Source organism: Megachile rotundata, chromosome 1 (assembly GCF_050947335.1).
Source record: "Megachile rotundata isolate GNS110a chromosome 1, iyMegRotu1, whole genome shotgun sequence".
Classification (NCBI taxonomy): Eukaryota; Metazoa; Arthropoda; class Insecta; order Hymenoptera; family Megachilidae; genus Megachile; species Megachile rotundata.
This window is the reverse complement of record NC_134983.1, coordinates 17067880-17084883: the sequence shown is the minus strand read 5'-3', so window position 1 is coordinate 17084883 and position 17004 is coordinate 17067880. Positions and strand designations below refer to the sequence as shown.

Sequence of the window (17004 nt, the reverse complement as noted above, 5' to 3'; positions counted from 1 at the left end):
ATTCTCAAATTCCCAATTTCCTAAACTCCCAAACTCTCAAATTGCCAACATTCCAAATCTCCAATCTCCCAAATTCCTTATTTCCCAAATTCCCAATTTCCTAAACTCCCAAACTTTCAAATTGCCAACATTCCAAATCTCCAAATCTCCAAATCTCCAAATCTCCAAATTCCCTAATCCCCAAATTCCTCAATCCCTAATTCTCTAATTCTTCAAACTCCCCAAATCTCGAAACCTAAAAAACCCCAAATTCCGCTGTTGAACAATTTAACCATTTCAGTAGCCACCTTTCCGCTTTCTCTCAGAGTGTTAACAACACGCTAACTTTATTATTTACAAGACTGCGTCGTTATATGATTAATTCTTTTGACGGCTTCAATAAGCCTAAACGCAGAAAAGAAACGCAGTACACCGGAATGAAAATATACATTCAGCTAGCAAGTCTAATTGACAAACCGCCTCCCTGTGGTGACATTTAAAAATGTCGAAATCCTCTTATGTCTTTTTTTCGTTCGTGTACATAAGTTCGCATAATCTCTTCCGCGAAATTTTGTATTCTAACATTACCCGTGTTTAAATACGCTCGATGCAACGTAAGAAACTATGAAAAGAGTTTTGTTAAACATACTTATACTTTGTCAATTGTTAATGTCTTTTGTTGACCGAATCTCAGCAATAAAAAGTTTTTAAATAGATTTTTATTTAACTTTTAAACTTCCGTTAGGATACAAATGTGATTTCATCGTTTTCGAAACAGTTTCTTTTGTTACGATATTTTTAGTTGCAATGTTATTTCTTAGTCATTAATAATTAGTCGTCAAATAATTTTAAGGAAGAAAATTACTAATATAAGTTAATAAATATACACAATTATTTGTAATGCTAATATTTTGCAAACATTTTTTGCAAAAACTTGTAATAACTAACTAAGCAGAGTATAAAAATGAATATGTGATTTTCACTTTCATAAAAATCAAAAATGTAGATATATCAGTTATGTAAAAAATAATTGTTAATACAACAAGAATCTCCAAGAGTAAAATGAACAAGTAGAAGACAAAGAATCAATGTCAACATTAAAATTTAGATGTATATTTCATTATTATTTACCATTCATTAATTTGGAAGCTAAAATTGAACTTTATATTAGTTTATCTTAACACTAAACCTACCGGCATACAACGCGTACTTAATTTGAAATTAAAAATGAAGTTAAAAATTAAATAAACAAACGATGAAACATAAATTAGTACACACATTTATTCTTTATTTTGATGAAAATCAATTCTGATTTCAAGAAATGTACTTCAACAAAATGTATACCTTTTAATAAGAAACTTGTGGAGCGGTCATTTGACCGGCTTGGTAGTTTTAGTGTTAAAATAACAAATGACCGAAATAACAATCAATGTGACTAGTATTTAACGTTTACCACTTTTATGTTTCATTTTTAAATTAGCAGAGCGTATACATATGGGACACCCTATAGTAGTGCATATTTCAAATTCTAATCCCGATAAAGTGGACGCTCGTTGCTCAGTGTCAATGACAACACTTTTTGCGCTAACAAAAGAGTATCTAAAGGAAAATAATACGTAGTACGAGGGTCAGAGAGTGAGAGCGAAAAAGTGAGAGTGAAAACGAAAGTGGTAGGAGAAAGAATGGAGGAACACGCGTGTTCACGAGTAAAGAAAAAAATATGGATTTCGACATTCCATATTACGTGTTCTTTACGTAGCATGCAAGTATGGGACAACACGTGATTGTTCATATTAGTCTACGGTTTGTCTCATAGGGAATTCCGATCCTTTCATTTCTACATATTTTACTCTGGTAATTCGAAAGTTGGATATTTTTCATGTTTATAAATGGCAGCTTTGACAACTTGCATATTTTCAGATTTAGGTGTCTGGAGATATATTTAGAATCCTGCAACTTTCGTGGTTTGGAGGTTTCGCGGTATTTAGGAATTTCGAGATTTAAAGATCTGGGGATTTAGTGATTTGAGGATTTAGGAATTTGGAAATCTGCAACTTTGAACCTATAAGACCTCAAAAATCTACGAATTTGGAATTTTTATATAATTCAATTTCATAAACGTAAGTTCCAAAATAATAAATTTGTTCATTACACAAGTACCTTTAGAGAATATGTAAACACAAGAAAGTATAATACTTTGTATTTTCCACAGAAGTCAATCTCGCCAAATGATCTGTAGACTATAATTGTGTTGCGTAATTTCTAAAAGGTTAAAATGAACGTGAAACCATACTTCACGAGGGGAATATTAATGCAATTCGGTTAAGAGACGAAAACAATGAAATTTACGCTTCAATGTTTTTTGTAATTTCTGCTACCAATAAAATTCTTGTTCCCGACGTTCTTGTCATCGGTTAATTTCGAAACATTCCTGTCATCGAGGGGAATCTTATTTCAAACTGACTCAGCGAAAGCATGAGACACTTTTTTCTATCGAGTTTCAAGAAAAGAAGAGCCCATCTTGTGTTTTCGGACGACAGAATTGAAAATCGAAAGTATATTACGTCAGTGATATTGTACGAAAAATAATGAGTCTTAAAGTGCAATTCATTGTAAAATGCAAGACTCGGTACGTCTCATTCAACTGTAGAGAAAATAACCGTAGTGTTCAATTAATTACAGTGCTATTCCTTTTACTTACTTTCACCGAATCTTCAAAGGCACAAAAATCACTGAATTTCTGGAGATCAAATCTTTTGAATCTCAAAAGTTCTGCAATTTTCAAATGTGAGAATGTAGAAATTTCCAAACTTCCAGATCTGTACTTTTTTGAATTACCGAATCACCAAATCTTCAAATTCGTAAATCTCCAAATCTGCCAATCCTCTAAATCTTCCAATCTCCCAATGTCCAAATCTTCCAATCTCCCAATGTCCAAATCTTCCAATCTCCCAATGTCCAAATCTCCCAATCCTCCAAATCTCTCAATCTCCCAATCCTCCAAATCTCTCAATCTCCCAATCCTTCAAATCTCTCAATCTCCCAATGTCCAAATCTCTCAATCTCCCAATCTCCAAATCTCCAAATTTCCCAATCTCCCAATCTCCAAATCTCCAAATTTTCAAATCTCTCAATCTCCCAATCTCCAAATCTCCAAATTTCCCAATCTCCCAATCTCCCAATCTCCCAATCTCCCAATCTCCCAATCTCCCAATTTCCCAATCTCCAAATCTCCAAATTTTCAAATCTCTCAATCTCCCAATCTCCAAATCTCCAAATTTCCCAATCTCCCAATCTCCCAATCTCCCAATCTCCCAATTTCCCAATCTCCAAATCTCCAAATTTTCAAATCTCTCAATCTCCCAATCTCCAAATCTCCAAATTTCCCAATCTCCCAATCTCCCAATCTCCCAATCTCCCAATTTCCCAATCTCCAAATCTCCAAATTTTCAAATCTCTCAATCTCCCAATCTCCAAATCTCCAAATCTCCAAATTTCCCAATCTTCCATCTCCCAATCTCCAAATTTTCAAATCTCTCAATCTCCCAATCTCCAAATCTCCAAATTTCCCAATCTCCCAATCTCCCAATCTCCCAATCTCCCAATCTCCCAATCTCCCAATTTCCCAATCTCCAAATCTCCAAATTTTCAAATCTCTCAATCTCCCAATCTCCAAATCTCCAAATTTCCCAATCTCCCAATCTCCCAATCTCCCAATCTCCCAATTTCCCAATCTCCAAATCTCCAAATTTTCAAATCTCTCAATCTCCCAATCTCCAAATCTCCAAATTTCCCAATCTCCCAATCTCCCAATCTCCCAATCTCCCAATTTCCCAATCTCCAAATCTCCAAATTTTCAAATCTCTCAATCTCCCAATCTCCAAATCTCCAAATCTCCAAATTTCCCAATCTTCCATCTCCCAATCTCCCAATTTCGCAATCTCCAAATCTCCAAATCTCCAAATCTCCAAATTTCCCAATCTCCCAATCTCCCAATCTCCCAATCTCCCAATCTCCCAATCTCCCAATTTCCCAATCTCCAAATCCCTAAATCCCTAAATTCCCAAATCTCCCAATCTCCAAATCTCCAAATCCCTAAATCCCCAAATCTCCCAATCTCCAAATCTCCAAATCTCCCTATTTCCCAATCTCCCAATTTCCCTATTTCCAAATCTCCAAATCTCCAAATCCGTAAAATCTCCGAATCCATCTGGGATGAAGTTCCTTCTTCTCCCGCACAATCAGTTTCTCTAGGGACGTAAGACCACTTCGCTACCAGTGCGTCGTTAATCGCAGATTGAGCAATTGGTGAAACACACAGATGGAAATAGCTTTCTTTCAAGTAAAGAACTTTCTTTATTCTACGAAAGAAGTTGTGTCAGGTTATATAATCGACCGAAGGGCTAGTAAGTTTTGGCAATCTTCTGTTTAGACGTTATTTTACGAATGATTGAGTTTTCTGTTTATTCAAGCATCACGTCACGTAACGTATTCTGTGGGAGTACTCTTATCTGCTCTTTCTGTATTGGCATCATTACTATTTTTATATTATATTGACTGGTGTGTTCAAAAATTTAAAAATTTCACTATTGACACCCAAGTCGAATGTTTAAAAAATACACTGTGAGTGCTATAGCAAATTGAAAGATAAATGCAATGCGGTTTCTATTGATTCGTCAAGTTATTGGACGTGAATAGCACTACATGAAAGCAATTATGCAGAAGAGCGTAACTTGCCCTTTCGTTTGATAAGATCACTGCATAATAAGCTTAATCGAACTATTATATAAAACTAGTGAGCTAAAAAGAACTAAACATAGAAGATCATAAATGTACTGTACTTTCAGTACCAAATACCCGATGCCAAATTTCTAAATCATCGAACACCCCATTGAGTACAAAAAATATATGATACCAATAGTATTGCATATAAAAAGTATCGAACCCCTAGTACTCCATATAAAATACTCACTAAATCCCTAAAGTATCAGCTACCATAATCATCGAAACTTCAAACATACTAAAACTACCAAGTACCGAAATATGAACATTACCCACATTACGAATGCAAAGATAAAAATAATATTGAATTGGACCGAAGGTGTTAAGCAATTAAGAAAGCAAAGTGAAATTCGGAACACATATTCTACGGTTCAAGGACATAACTTCCTACACAAAATTCAGATGGTGTAAACGATAAATGTTAATTGATATATCGCAGTACATTCAACATGAATTTGTACTACGTTTGATACGCGTTTCTTATCAATATGACCGTTTAATTGGTCGTTGATTAATGAAAATTGTTCTTGGAAGTTGGAACGCGTTATAAGAGAAACGGGGATTAAATAAATTGCGCGATACAAAATAAAACAAGTTTGTACGGTGACGCGAATGGCGGTAGAGAGGGATACGGACAAACGAAAGTGAATACGGCCCTGCATCGAACGACGATGAGGCGTCCAGGAAAATATTGGGCCAGCGTTATGCTTTCTCAGTCTGCACCGGTCTCACCATCCGAGTAACACCACCGATCGGCTCTTTACGATCACTCTTACTGTCGATCGTGCTTTCGTTTCGTTCGGTTCAATCCGCTCGGTTTGTGCTCGCATTTCGGATAAAGCCAGGACCGAGGAATTCTCGCTCGTTCCGTAAGTCTTCGATTTAACAGCGATTTACTTTCTGCGTTTTAACACCGGCTGCGAGATTTATCATAGAATTTGAAACGTTTCGAATCTGTCACGAAGGCTGCTCGCGGCGTTCACAGATTTTTAAAATGTGACTATCGATTGTCGTAGTCGACTCGTTGGTCATAACGATATATCGAAAATATGGCGAGTTAGGGATTTTTTAGGAAATTGTGGATGTGAGATTTAGAATTTTGGGAATTTAAAAGAAATGAAGTTTTCGAATTTAAAAATTCGGATTTTTAAGAAAGTTTGGAATTTGAAAATTTCGAAATTCCTGAAATTATTAAATCCAAAAATTGAAGAATTTTTATTTTGGAATATAGAAATTAAATACTATTTAAAATCGCCTCTTAACATAATAATATTATTAATGTATCGAATTATCGACATTCCAACGTAACCGATAGTTACGCATCTTATCGATGCATTGATACTTATTACAGTTAATAAACGACATCGATAATCACAGTCCTTATCCTTAATATTGTGTCTACTTTTTCTTACATTTTTTATTATAACGTTCTTCCGAGATATTTTGCTCTTACAATTTCTCTCGAATGAAGCATAAACTAACGTAAACCTTTTACCGTTTGAATTTTACTGATTGAAAAAATGTAAATTTAACATATATCATTTTTCCTGTTGAGCATACCTTTATTCGTCATAACTGAATAAGAAAAATTAATACTCCTTAAAATATGAGTCTTATTAAATATACATAATCTGATTAACGAGCAACTGAAATATTAAAAGGAACGTCTTATTTTCTTCGCCAGAATTTTCTGAGCGCGTCGTAGTTAATACGCTAAGGACGATTATGCGTTCGTTGGAACGTTGAAATGCGTAAAATATAGGTGAAACGTGGGTTAAGTTCAGTAAGTAGAAAGCTGGTAAATTTTATAGAATAAAATAAGACTTCCAACTACCTGCTTAGGGTATATATTGTCATAACATTACAAGATTAACCAATGAATATTTATGCCTAATACAATGTCTAAAAAATATGTAAATTAAATCGGTTGTAAGTAGTAAAAGTAGAATAAATTATTCAGAACGTATACGATTAACTCATCAATTTCAAGAAAAAAAAGGAAAAACAATTGACGTAAGCATTATTCAACGCTAAAACTTTTTACTACATGGCGGATGACAGATTCTAAGATGAGAGTACTCGGACGCGTTTAAAATCTCTAATGAATGGCGCGGCGATGTAAAAAGAGACAATGTTGTATAATAGACTACAATTTATTGCGTGCGTGACAGACTGCATGATTAGATACATAATGTTCTTCGTGCTACAAATTTTTTATCTTCTTGAATGTTTGAATGTCTCGAATTATCTGGTTTTGAAATTTTCAAAATTTCAACTTCTGAAAGTTTTAAATATCAAAATTTTCGTATTCCCAAGTCCCCAAATTTTGTAGTCACCAAAATTCCTAATTTGGGGATTTCTTAATTTCCTAAAAATCCCTATACTTCCAAAAATTGTAAATTTACGAAATCTGAAATTTCCCCCAAAATTCCTAGAAGGTTAATAACCAAATCTTCGAGTTCCCAAATTTCTAAATTTCAAAACTCCTCAATTCATAAATTTTAATATTACCAAAAACCTATAAATCTCCTAAATTCCCTAGATTCTCCAAATTTCAAAAATGACAAATTTCCAGACCCCAAATATCCAATTTCTTAAATTGACGACTTTAAAACTGTTGAAAAATCCCTAGATCCCTCAGATTCTTATATTCCTAGAAATCCCTAGGTTCTGAGATTTCCAAAATTTTCGAGTTTCTAAGTTTCCAAATTACTATCTTACCAAATTTAGAGACGGTGGTTAACGACCTAAATTGTAGCGATATAACGAGGTTCTACTACATGTATATAATATTGACCTTTATGTATATAGCACACGTTACGTTTAGAATAGCGATTTGCAAGGTGATTTGTAGAGGCACCAACTGATTAATGGTGGAAACGCGCCATGCGATAACAAGAATCTTGCAATGATTGTAAATTAAAAAAAATTAGTTTGTGTTTTAACAAAAATTTCTATTTTGTGTGTAGTTTAAATCATTCAGAGTAACAAGCTTTCTAAATGAAGCAATACGAAAACGTAAGAGTAAACAAGAATTTTACGATATGTAATAGAATGATTCAACTCGTGCATGGCGTGACTTTACAACCGCAGTACAACGTTTAATTTCTAACGTTTAACTTCGATGATGACAAATGATAACACCTCTGACTAAATACGACATTTTGCATAAATAATTTATTATTAATACATTAAGTGTCACGATGAAAACACGGTAACTTTCTGCAATACTAATATATCTGGTTTAATTATTCAGAATAACATTATGTTAGTTTTTTTCTTTATACTTCTTTACGTTGTTGTTTGGTTATATAAACTTGATCACTTTCAGGATAAACAACGTTGACTACTTTTTGGATAAATAAATTTCGAAATATTAAGAATATAGAATACCGAATACTCTTCTACTTCAGTAATGGAAATATAAAATTTGAACGCTATAAATTATTAATATTCACTAGAATGTTGCAACACGCATTACACGTGTGTAATTACTACTTGTATTTTATACAATTTTTTTTTAATTGGTACTACATTCTAATAGTTATATAACAAACATTCAGCTGTAATTAAAAAACAAAATTTTAATGGGTGCGTCATCTACTGGGTGAACCTGCTTATTTATTAACATAATCGTTGCAAAAATCTTTTCAAACTGGTCAACTTGTATTTCTGTCGTTCCCGTTTCTTTATCTATGCGATATTACGTCTTCGCATCACCGTAAAGTCCATTGCAACATTCTAGAAATATTTGCATAAGTAGAATATTGTTTTTTCTATGCAGATTTCATTGTGTAAAAGTCGTTACATTTGTTGCTTAAAGAGAAAGAAAATTATATAATTAACTCGTTGAGGTTATTGGTATTAAATATTAACGTGTCAAACGGAATGAGTAGCATTTCTATGCTTGAATGTAAATCGGGCATAAATATGTATACGTTAAGTAAAATGAACATGAAGTGGGGATAATAACTATAATAACAAGTATAATAACAAGTATAATTACTTGAATTGAAATACAAATTTAATATTGCTTATTCAAATGAATTTTAAAAATAGATTAAATTAATATTAATACGGACAGTTAATATTAACGCAATCTACTCGTCTGATTCATATTTATATAATTGATGATCGAGTGGTAGACCGCGGACGAATACTGCATAAATTAGAAAACAGCGAGAAGGTGCATTAAATTGACACGATAACTGAAAAACCTCTACTTGCCCTTGGCTTCGACGGTTGACTCGACACAACAGTGATTAAATATATATATCTTATACTTTATACATATTTCGTTTTTTTTTAAGATATAAAAAATTATTTTAAATTATGATAAACTGTAATATATGTATTATTATGTACATATATGATTTGCTACTATGTTGCACATGCCGGGTTCAGTATGCAGCAAAAACCAATTTATGGATTTTTATCAACAAAAAACCCCAGACGCGGAATTCTACAGACAGGGAAATCCCCAGCATGAAATTTCACGCATAATCGAGTTTCAAATGTTGAATTCTACACTTTAGATTTTTTTGTGTGTGGAATTTCACGCTTCAAAATTTTTATGCGTGAAATTCCACACTTGAAACTTTGCTAAAACGAAATTTCGCTTTTAGAATTTTGTTGCGTGAAGTTCGGGACTTTATGTATGAAGTTACGCACGGAGTTCTAAATATTTGCGTTTTCGGTATCGGTGAAATTTCTCAGAAGAGATTCTGTTGCGTATGGAATTCCATACTTAAAATTTTACTATATGAAATCCCATATTCGCGTTATGTACGTTAGTTGACAAGATCAACGCAATTGAGTTCGAAGTAATCAAATTCATTTCGAAAAATAATTCACGGAAAAGTACACAAGCTTTCAGAAAATCAAAAGTATTTCAATTCATTGAAATTTAATCATTTATCTTCTTAAATCTGCACACTTGAGATAACTTACAAATCAATTTGAAAAGTGTCACGCAGATAAGCATCGAATTGAGAACCGCCATTTAAAATGTATCTAACAGATATGTGGTTTTGGCGCGAAGAACATTTTATGTTGATCCTCGTTAAACGTAAACGACTAACCTATTTCGTATGCTGATTCATTCTATACGAATAAAAGCGACAGATACGTGACTTGCCAAGATTCGTGTAGCATAATATTATTATGTGTACGTTTGTTGAATATTTTCGAAACTATATATTACTTCGAACTACATAAAGCATGCCCAAACAATAGAACGTACATACCGTGCTATGATGTCTCACATTTCGTAAACATCGAGCTTTGCTGTCATGAAAGTAAACAGAGCTGGATCTGCAGATTGTCGCGACTGCATAATTATGATCATCCAGGCGTATCAACACAATCAAATTTCACTGTAATTACGACACAGATAACTTTTTCACTCGCGTTATTTACTACACTCATTGTCTCAACATACTCCCACGACACTCAAATTCAAACTGTTCGACCTCTTCGCGTCTTTTGTTTCGTAGAGCCGATCACGTGACCCGGTTATCCGTTAGGCGTCAAGATTGGTCAGATCAATTTTTCCGAACCAATTGTAGGACACGATAAGTTGAAATCCTCGATTATGAATGGTCAAAAAATACTGACATCTGATTAGTCGATTTCGTACATCGTGCTTTTACAAGTCTTTAATTTAAATTTCAAAATCTATAATTGTTCAAATGTTATTTGCTAAAACTGTAATTACCCCAAATAGTTTCTAATAATTTTGCGCAGTTTACGTCCCAAGGTATTTAAGTAAAGTATACGGTGCGGTACATTGTACTTGTAACTACAATTTGTTAATTATACGTTGCGTCAATTCTGCTGCTCTAGGAAAATGGCGGACTTAAGTCACTCGTTATTTTTCCGTTCGAAATGAATAAACGAAAAATTATTCAGCACGACATATTGTATGCATATTTATTCGACAAGTCTTTAATAGGAAAGATTACTGTCATTCGCGAGGGTTCTTTCGAAATATTCATGAACACTGCTGCAACTTCCGTCCCAATCGCAATGCTATTTCCGATTTGACATTTATAGAAGCAGTTCATTTAAATAATTGGCTTATTCACTGAATATGATAGAAAGCTATCTTTACCTTCTTAAGCTTATTATTGTCTAACACCTGAAAATTGCAATTTTTAAATAATTTTTTCGTTTACCGATTATAGAGCATAAAATAAAAGAAACATGGCTGAATCGAAAGTGGAGGAGATTCCTGATAGAATACTGGAAACCTTCAAAGATCAGAACATTCTAATTACCGGTGGCACTGGTTTCTTAGGAAAAGTCATTGTCGAGAAATTTCTCAGATGTATACCGGTCACGCAGCAACTTTACCTGTTGGTCAGATCAAAAAAGAACAAGGATCCAAAGCATCGTATAGAAGAAATTTTCAATTCTCCGGTAAGTACCAAAAAGACCTTCCAAATAACTCTTCAAGTAAAACAACGTGTTTACATGTAACTTTACTACAATTTTTTACGATGTCCAATACTGTTATAAACAGACAATTTGCTTTGAACTAAGCGTACAGACGGTATTACATAAGTATGAAGAAAAAGTAATAGAACCACTTGTACGTACGCAAACGGGTTTCTTGGTCGAAATCCCACATTCTGGTCACGGGAATTCTGCCTGGCCTAATTCTAAAGAACAAAGTATTACATAAAGTCGTACTTTTTACGAAATATTAAAAAGGACACTTAGGTAAAAGCTACATAATATGAAGAATCTAGTTATTAGGAAACATATGTTACGTGTATATTCCTAAATTGTAAGATCTCTGTATCCCTAGATACTTATATTCCTGGATCATCGACCACACTCGATACCCGTAGACATCTGAGAAGAAAATGGTAGAATGCTAACTCACAGAGTTACCCGTTTGCTAGTCCTTCTCGGTAACGATCCATCTATCTCAAAATTTCAGAGTTCCAATTAAAAAATTGCAAAGTTTTTAAGTCCCAAATATCTGATAAGTTCTACGTAACAAAGTCCTAAGTTCTCCTGAATTCCCTAATTTTCCAGGAGACTCTTCTTAGATTCCTCCTAACTTCTTCCCGTATTCTTCCAAAGGAGATACTTCGTGGAAGAATGATTCATGTTTTACAATCAAAATGCACTATTTAGTTTCGTGATTATTTTACGGAATAAAAGTGTGAGAAACGAAGTCAAGGCCTCCTATATAGACATAACGTCCAATGTTATTATTATCAAACCTTATACATGGTGAAAGTTCTTGTGACGATGTGTTATGTCACATCTTTCGAGCCGGTGGCTGTTGGATCCCGTTGTAACACACTAACACGCACGCACAACTGATGTAACGTTGACAGAAGAATTTGCTCTTGCATTAAATCAACTGTCCACTTTTATTTTCTAACGAAATGACGGTTTAGACTAACTATATTATATAATCAAAATTTGGCGGTTTTCTTTTTTTAATCGAATACGATTCGTTTTTAAATGATAAAGTTGTGTAAAAGAATTGGCATTTTGAAAATGAGAAAAATGTGTAAAAATTTAGCACAAAAATTATAAGGAATGTGTATACAAAAAGCTTCGAATTAAGATCAAAAGTTAAATCATAATTTTATCACTAAACATAAAAATATATCAAAATACAAAAAAAGCATCAAACTTTCACCTTTTAATGCATACGTTTCAACATTGGTTTACGCCCATATAAACGTAGCATCTGTTAAATGCTTAAGAAATACCTGAGAACAAGTTTGTCCACGCATTCAGTTCAAACAGTGATTTATATTGATTTAAAAATAATATTAAATATTTAAGAAAGGCGAGAAAATAAGTTTATTCGTATGTTAATTCATTATATTATAATTTCATTGTATACTGTCTAGGGGAACTCGCCACATGGAGGATATTTAGATTGCCGAAATTTGTAAATGTTTAAAATTTCTACGTTTTTAAGTTTTCAAATTAGATTTGGATGTATACAATGCGTCATAACTGTAGAGTACTATATGTATTGAATGGTAGGGTCGCTTTCTTCTATTCATCTTCCTTAGGGAAGCCTCCCCTGTGTATAACGTGACGTAACATAATGTAAAGAACTCAAAGAGTATGATAAAAAAAGAATCTAACACTACACAATGATTATGTAATTAACTTCCTCTCAAATTCAACAAGTAATTTTTAACTAATATGATTTAGGAATCGATATTTTCAGCTTTTCGAGCAAGTCAAACAGAAAAGAGGTATGGAAGAACTTCACAAAGCAGTAACTGTCGTAAACGGAGATGTATCGTTGCCAGGACTTGGACTAAGCCCAGAGGATAGACGAATGCTTTGTGAGAAGATTAACATCGTGTACCATGGAGCCGCCACAGTACGGTAACGTGGGATAAACTAAACGAGAAACTTTTATTAAAGATTATTAAATGGATTGATTTCGTTACTAATCCTTCCTTTTTCAGATTTGACGAGCTACTGAAGAAGGCAGTTTTATTGAACACACGTGGCACAAAGCAAATGTTAGAATTAGCAAAAGAGATGAAACACTTGAAGTTATTTGCTCATATCAGTACAGCTTACTGTCATCTCGAAGAAAAAGTATAGTTTCTACTGTAATTAGTAACTATTAAGAATCGAAGACAGAATTTTAATATTTTTTTATTTTATGCATTCTATATTAAGCGTACAATCATGTTTAGATCTTAGGAGAAAAACCATATCCTCCACCTGCAGATCCTCATAAAATAATCAAGTGTGTTGAATGGATGGATGACGAGGTCGTTGAAGCTATGACAGACAAAATTTTAGGAGATCTTCCCAATACGTATGCCTTTACCAAAGCCTTGTCAGAAGGTCTTGTTAATGAAGCAATGTCACAAATTCCAGCAATCATACTAAGGTAGAGAACTTGTTAACATTTGTATAAAGTAATTGATATGCTCTTATCTCAAAGAACTTTCCAACTGTAGACCTAGTATAGTCATACCTGTATGGAAAGAACCTATACCTGGGTGGACAGATAACATCAATGGTCCTACAGGACTGTTAATAGCAGCTGGAAAAGGTGTTATACGAACAATGTACTGCAACGAAAATGGTTATGCAGATTATCTACCTGTTGATATTGCAGTGAATGTAATTCTCGCCAGTTCTTGGAATTTCATCTACCTCAAAGATCATGAAAAGAGAGTTTACAATCTTACAAGTAGCAGCGAGTTCAAAGTGAATAACTAGTTTTAAAAACATAAATATATTGCCCTGTTTATCAAGAACAATCACTGTAACATAGATACTTTTAGGTATCCTGGGCAGAAATTATCGCACGTGGGCGAAAAATCACAGAAAAAGTGCCTTTAAATGGAGTTGTTTGGTATCCAGGTGGAAGCATGAAGAAATCAAGACTGATACATAATATATGTGTGTTTTTATTCCACACGATACCAGCCTACCTCATAGATGCGCTTATTTTCCTTGCAGGTTATAAACCAATGTAAGTATACGTATAATGGATTCAATCTGTAGTAAGTTACTTCTAAATCAAAGTAATTAGACGATTGTAAAAAATGATTTCGCATAGAATGTGTCGTGTACAACGTCGAATACAAAAAGGTTTCGAAGTATTCGAATATTATGCTAACAATCAATGGGATTTCGAAAATAAAAATATATACGAAATACGAGAAAAACTAAATCCCATAGAGTATAAGAAGTATCAAATACACGGTGAAGATATGGACATAGATGCGTATTTTGAAACATGCATACGAGCAGCAAGAATTTATATTCTAAATGAACCACCTGAAACTTTGCCAGCTGCTCGAAGACATTTGAAATTGTAAGCTATATTTGTGTAATTATTTTCTAATAATCCTTCTTATTTCAAACTTTTAATGTAAAAATTATTTTTGTTTTTGTAATCTTAGGATGTACTGGGTTGATGTGATTACAAAAATAGTTTTCTTCATACTGTTGATCTATGTACTGGCATCCTGGAGCGAATGCTTTAGAGCGCTGTTAATAGGAAGTTGGTCATATGCTAAACGGACGCTTTTGCGCTAATCACATATTACTTTACAGTATTTTTAGTACCTTTGCACCGTAAGATGACCAAATAAACTACGATTTCTTTCTATATTAGCTTATTTGAACAAATTAAATATTGTACTATAAAAGACTATTTTTTCAATAATAAATATTTACAACCAAAATCAAATTTTGTTAAATTATTTCTATGTTCCTTTATAATTACAGAATATATATCGGGGTAGAGAAAATAAAATTGAAAGCAATATCTGCACTGGAACGTGGCTTTTATTTATATCAAATAATTAAAGAGAATTTTACTCCCTTAAACGGATTCCTGTACAGGTGGTTCATAACCTTCTGGTCTATCGACTTTGGAGCCAGTTTCACCCACTTCTTCGCTCTTGCTACCTGAACCGTCACCGTGGAGCTCCAATAACTTACTCAATTCAAATCGTGGTTTCTTCAATACTTTAACCTATAATATATATACATCATTTACATTTGACCATTACGACTATTATTAGGACACTTAAGAGTAAATTACAGTGTACTCAAAGATACGTACTTTACGAATGTAGACATCATGGAGTGGGTAAATTCCTTGAGAGGCTTTCTCAATATCTTTAGCAGTAGCATCTGGCAAAAGCTTGCTGACTACACCCTTCAAGTCGCTCTTGGTGACGTCGTTCGTAATTGTGTCTACCATTTTCTGTCTGATTTTCTTAACCTAAACACAAAAACATACCAAGATATATGTAACTTTATGTGCATATAATATTGTATGATTATCGTGAATTCTATTATAATTGTTGCAACATCAAATATCATTATTTCTTTTACCAAAAATAATGTGGTAAGCGAGTGCCTATTACTATATGCAATCTCATGAATCACAAAAGCTCTCTTACAACTTTCATGAACTTTGAATTGCAACCATAAAAAATGAAAAATTGAATTAAATTATGCAACTACTAACCTGTGCATGTTGGGCATAACATGTTTTTCTGGTACTCAATTGGTCCTTATTGGTGAAACCAATGCAGAAAACTCTAAGGAGATAACCATCAGTGGTTTTTACATCAACATTGGCTTCTATTAATGTCTGCCATTTCTTAACCATGGATCTCAATTTGTCTGTAGTCAAATCCATTCCATGAAAGTTGGTCAATACATTGCGGTGTTGAACATCTTCTGCAATCAACCTGAATTTACGGAAAGATCTCTCTGCATCTCCATCATTTTGCAAATCAGCCAAGGACACTTCAAATACTCTGTACTTCAGACCTTCAGAAGCAATTTCTATAAAATAAAAGAATAATATTTAGAAACAAAATTCTATTTGGCACTGAATATATCTCTATACTTCACAATAATGCTCCTATAGAACTAGAAGTGCAAATATGTTTTAAATAATTTTAAAATGTCTTACTTGTTCCTTGGGTCCTATTGACCAATGTCTTGCCAACATGACGGTTGGTAAACATAGACGGTGCCTTAACATCATACCAGTCTTTACGAGTGAATGGATCAACGCTGTAACCAAAGAAAATTAGGTTAGGATTGAAGCACTTACATTACACTTTGAGGTTAAACATGACAATCTCAGCATACAATTTATATTTCAATAAAATCATGATATTTTATAAGTAGAAATTCACGTTTAAATTATATAATTTCTGAACAAATCAAATAAATGTTGATAATATGGATAGCAAAGAAAAATACTTAATATTTTAAGAATATTTAATAAAATATAAAAATCATAAACAAAGAATCATACAGACCATATTAACAAAATACCTATATAAAAGCAAGAAATATATGATATTCTTTAATTATTTTTTACAGGAATATTGATAGGGTGAGATGTTAAACGTGCGATACAAATGAACATTCGAATGTCATCTGCACAGAATCTACTTTAATATTAAGCATCTTAAAAAATATCAAACAAAAAATTATATTTTTTATATAAAAAGTATTTAAAATACAATAAATAGATATTATAATTTACTTACATCTTCTTTTTCACACCCTTTTTACCACCTTTTGAAAGTCCCTTATTTTTACCCACCGCCATGATTGAGGTTACACACGAAAAGAGCCACGCTTGTCTCAAAGCGGAAACAGGCAGAACACTCTATCGATTAGCGGTACATCCGTCAGTGTTGATTGGTTAACACTTGTATATTTATATTTTGAATAATCTCGATTTAAGAAATA

General features: G+C 33.2%; 3 protein-coding genes and 1 long non-coding RNA gene across 6 annotated transcripts in view; 2 read left to right on the top strand and 2 right to left on the bottom strand.

The window, feature by feature from the left end:
• Nucleotides 1-10212, bottom strand: part of LOC100876622 (fatty acyl-CoA reductase 1) — a 57823-nt gene extending 47611 nt beyond the window's left edge. For both annotated transcript variants that reach the window (XM_076535705.1, XM_012289043.2), the window contains exon 1: nt 10008-10212. The gene's annotated coding sequence lies outside the window, so the exon portion shown is untranslated. The remainder of the gene's footprint in view (nt 1-10007) is intronic.
• LOC143265414 (uncharacterized) lies at nt 132-2371 on the top strand. The gene is made up of 3 exons (XR_013039911.1): nt 132-1833; nt 1900-2099; nt 2192-2371. It is a non-coding gene; the product is annotated as an uncharacterized LOC143265414 (long non-coding RNA).
• LOC100881650 (putative fatty acyl-CoA reductase CG5065) lies at nt 5463-14968 on the top strand. 2 transcript variants are annotated; one of them, XM_003704900.3, is made up of 9 exons: nt 5463-5630; nt 10947-11181; nt 12971-13134; nt 13218-13353; nt 13455-13654; nt 13725-13977; nt 14055-14245; nt 14333-14590; nt 14679-14968. In XM_003704900.3, the coding sequence occupies exons 2-9, from the start codon at nt 10966-10968 to the stop codon at nt 14812-14814; spliced, it is 1554 nt and encodes a 517-aa protein (XP_003704948.1). In that variant the 5' UTR covers nt 5463-5630; nt 10947-10965; the 3' UTR covers nt 14815-14968. The 2 variants fall into 2 exon arrangements, with proteins under 2 accessions (XP_003704948.1, XP_012144426.1); XM_012289036.2 differs by lacking the exon at nt 5463-5630 and having other exon boundaries at nt 11043-11181; nt 12955-13134.
• Nucleotides 14969-15048: 80 nt separating this feature from the next.
• RpS3A (ribosomal protein S3A) lies at nt 15049-16958 on the bottom strand. Its single transcript, XM_003704940.3, has 5 exons — nt 16800-16958; nt 16211-16314; nt 15758-16080; nt 15347-15508; nt 15049-15256 (listed from the first exon to the last, which is right to left on the bottom strand). The coding sequence occupies exons 1-5, from the start codon at nt 16859-16861 to the stop codon at nt 15104-15106; spliced, it is 804 nt and encodes a 267-aa protein (XP_003704988.1). The 5' UTR covers nt 16862-16958; the 3' UTR covers nt 15049-15103.
• Nucleotides 16959-17004: the final 46 nt, after the last annotated feature.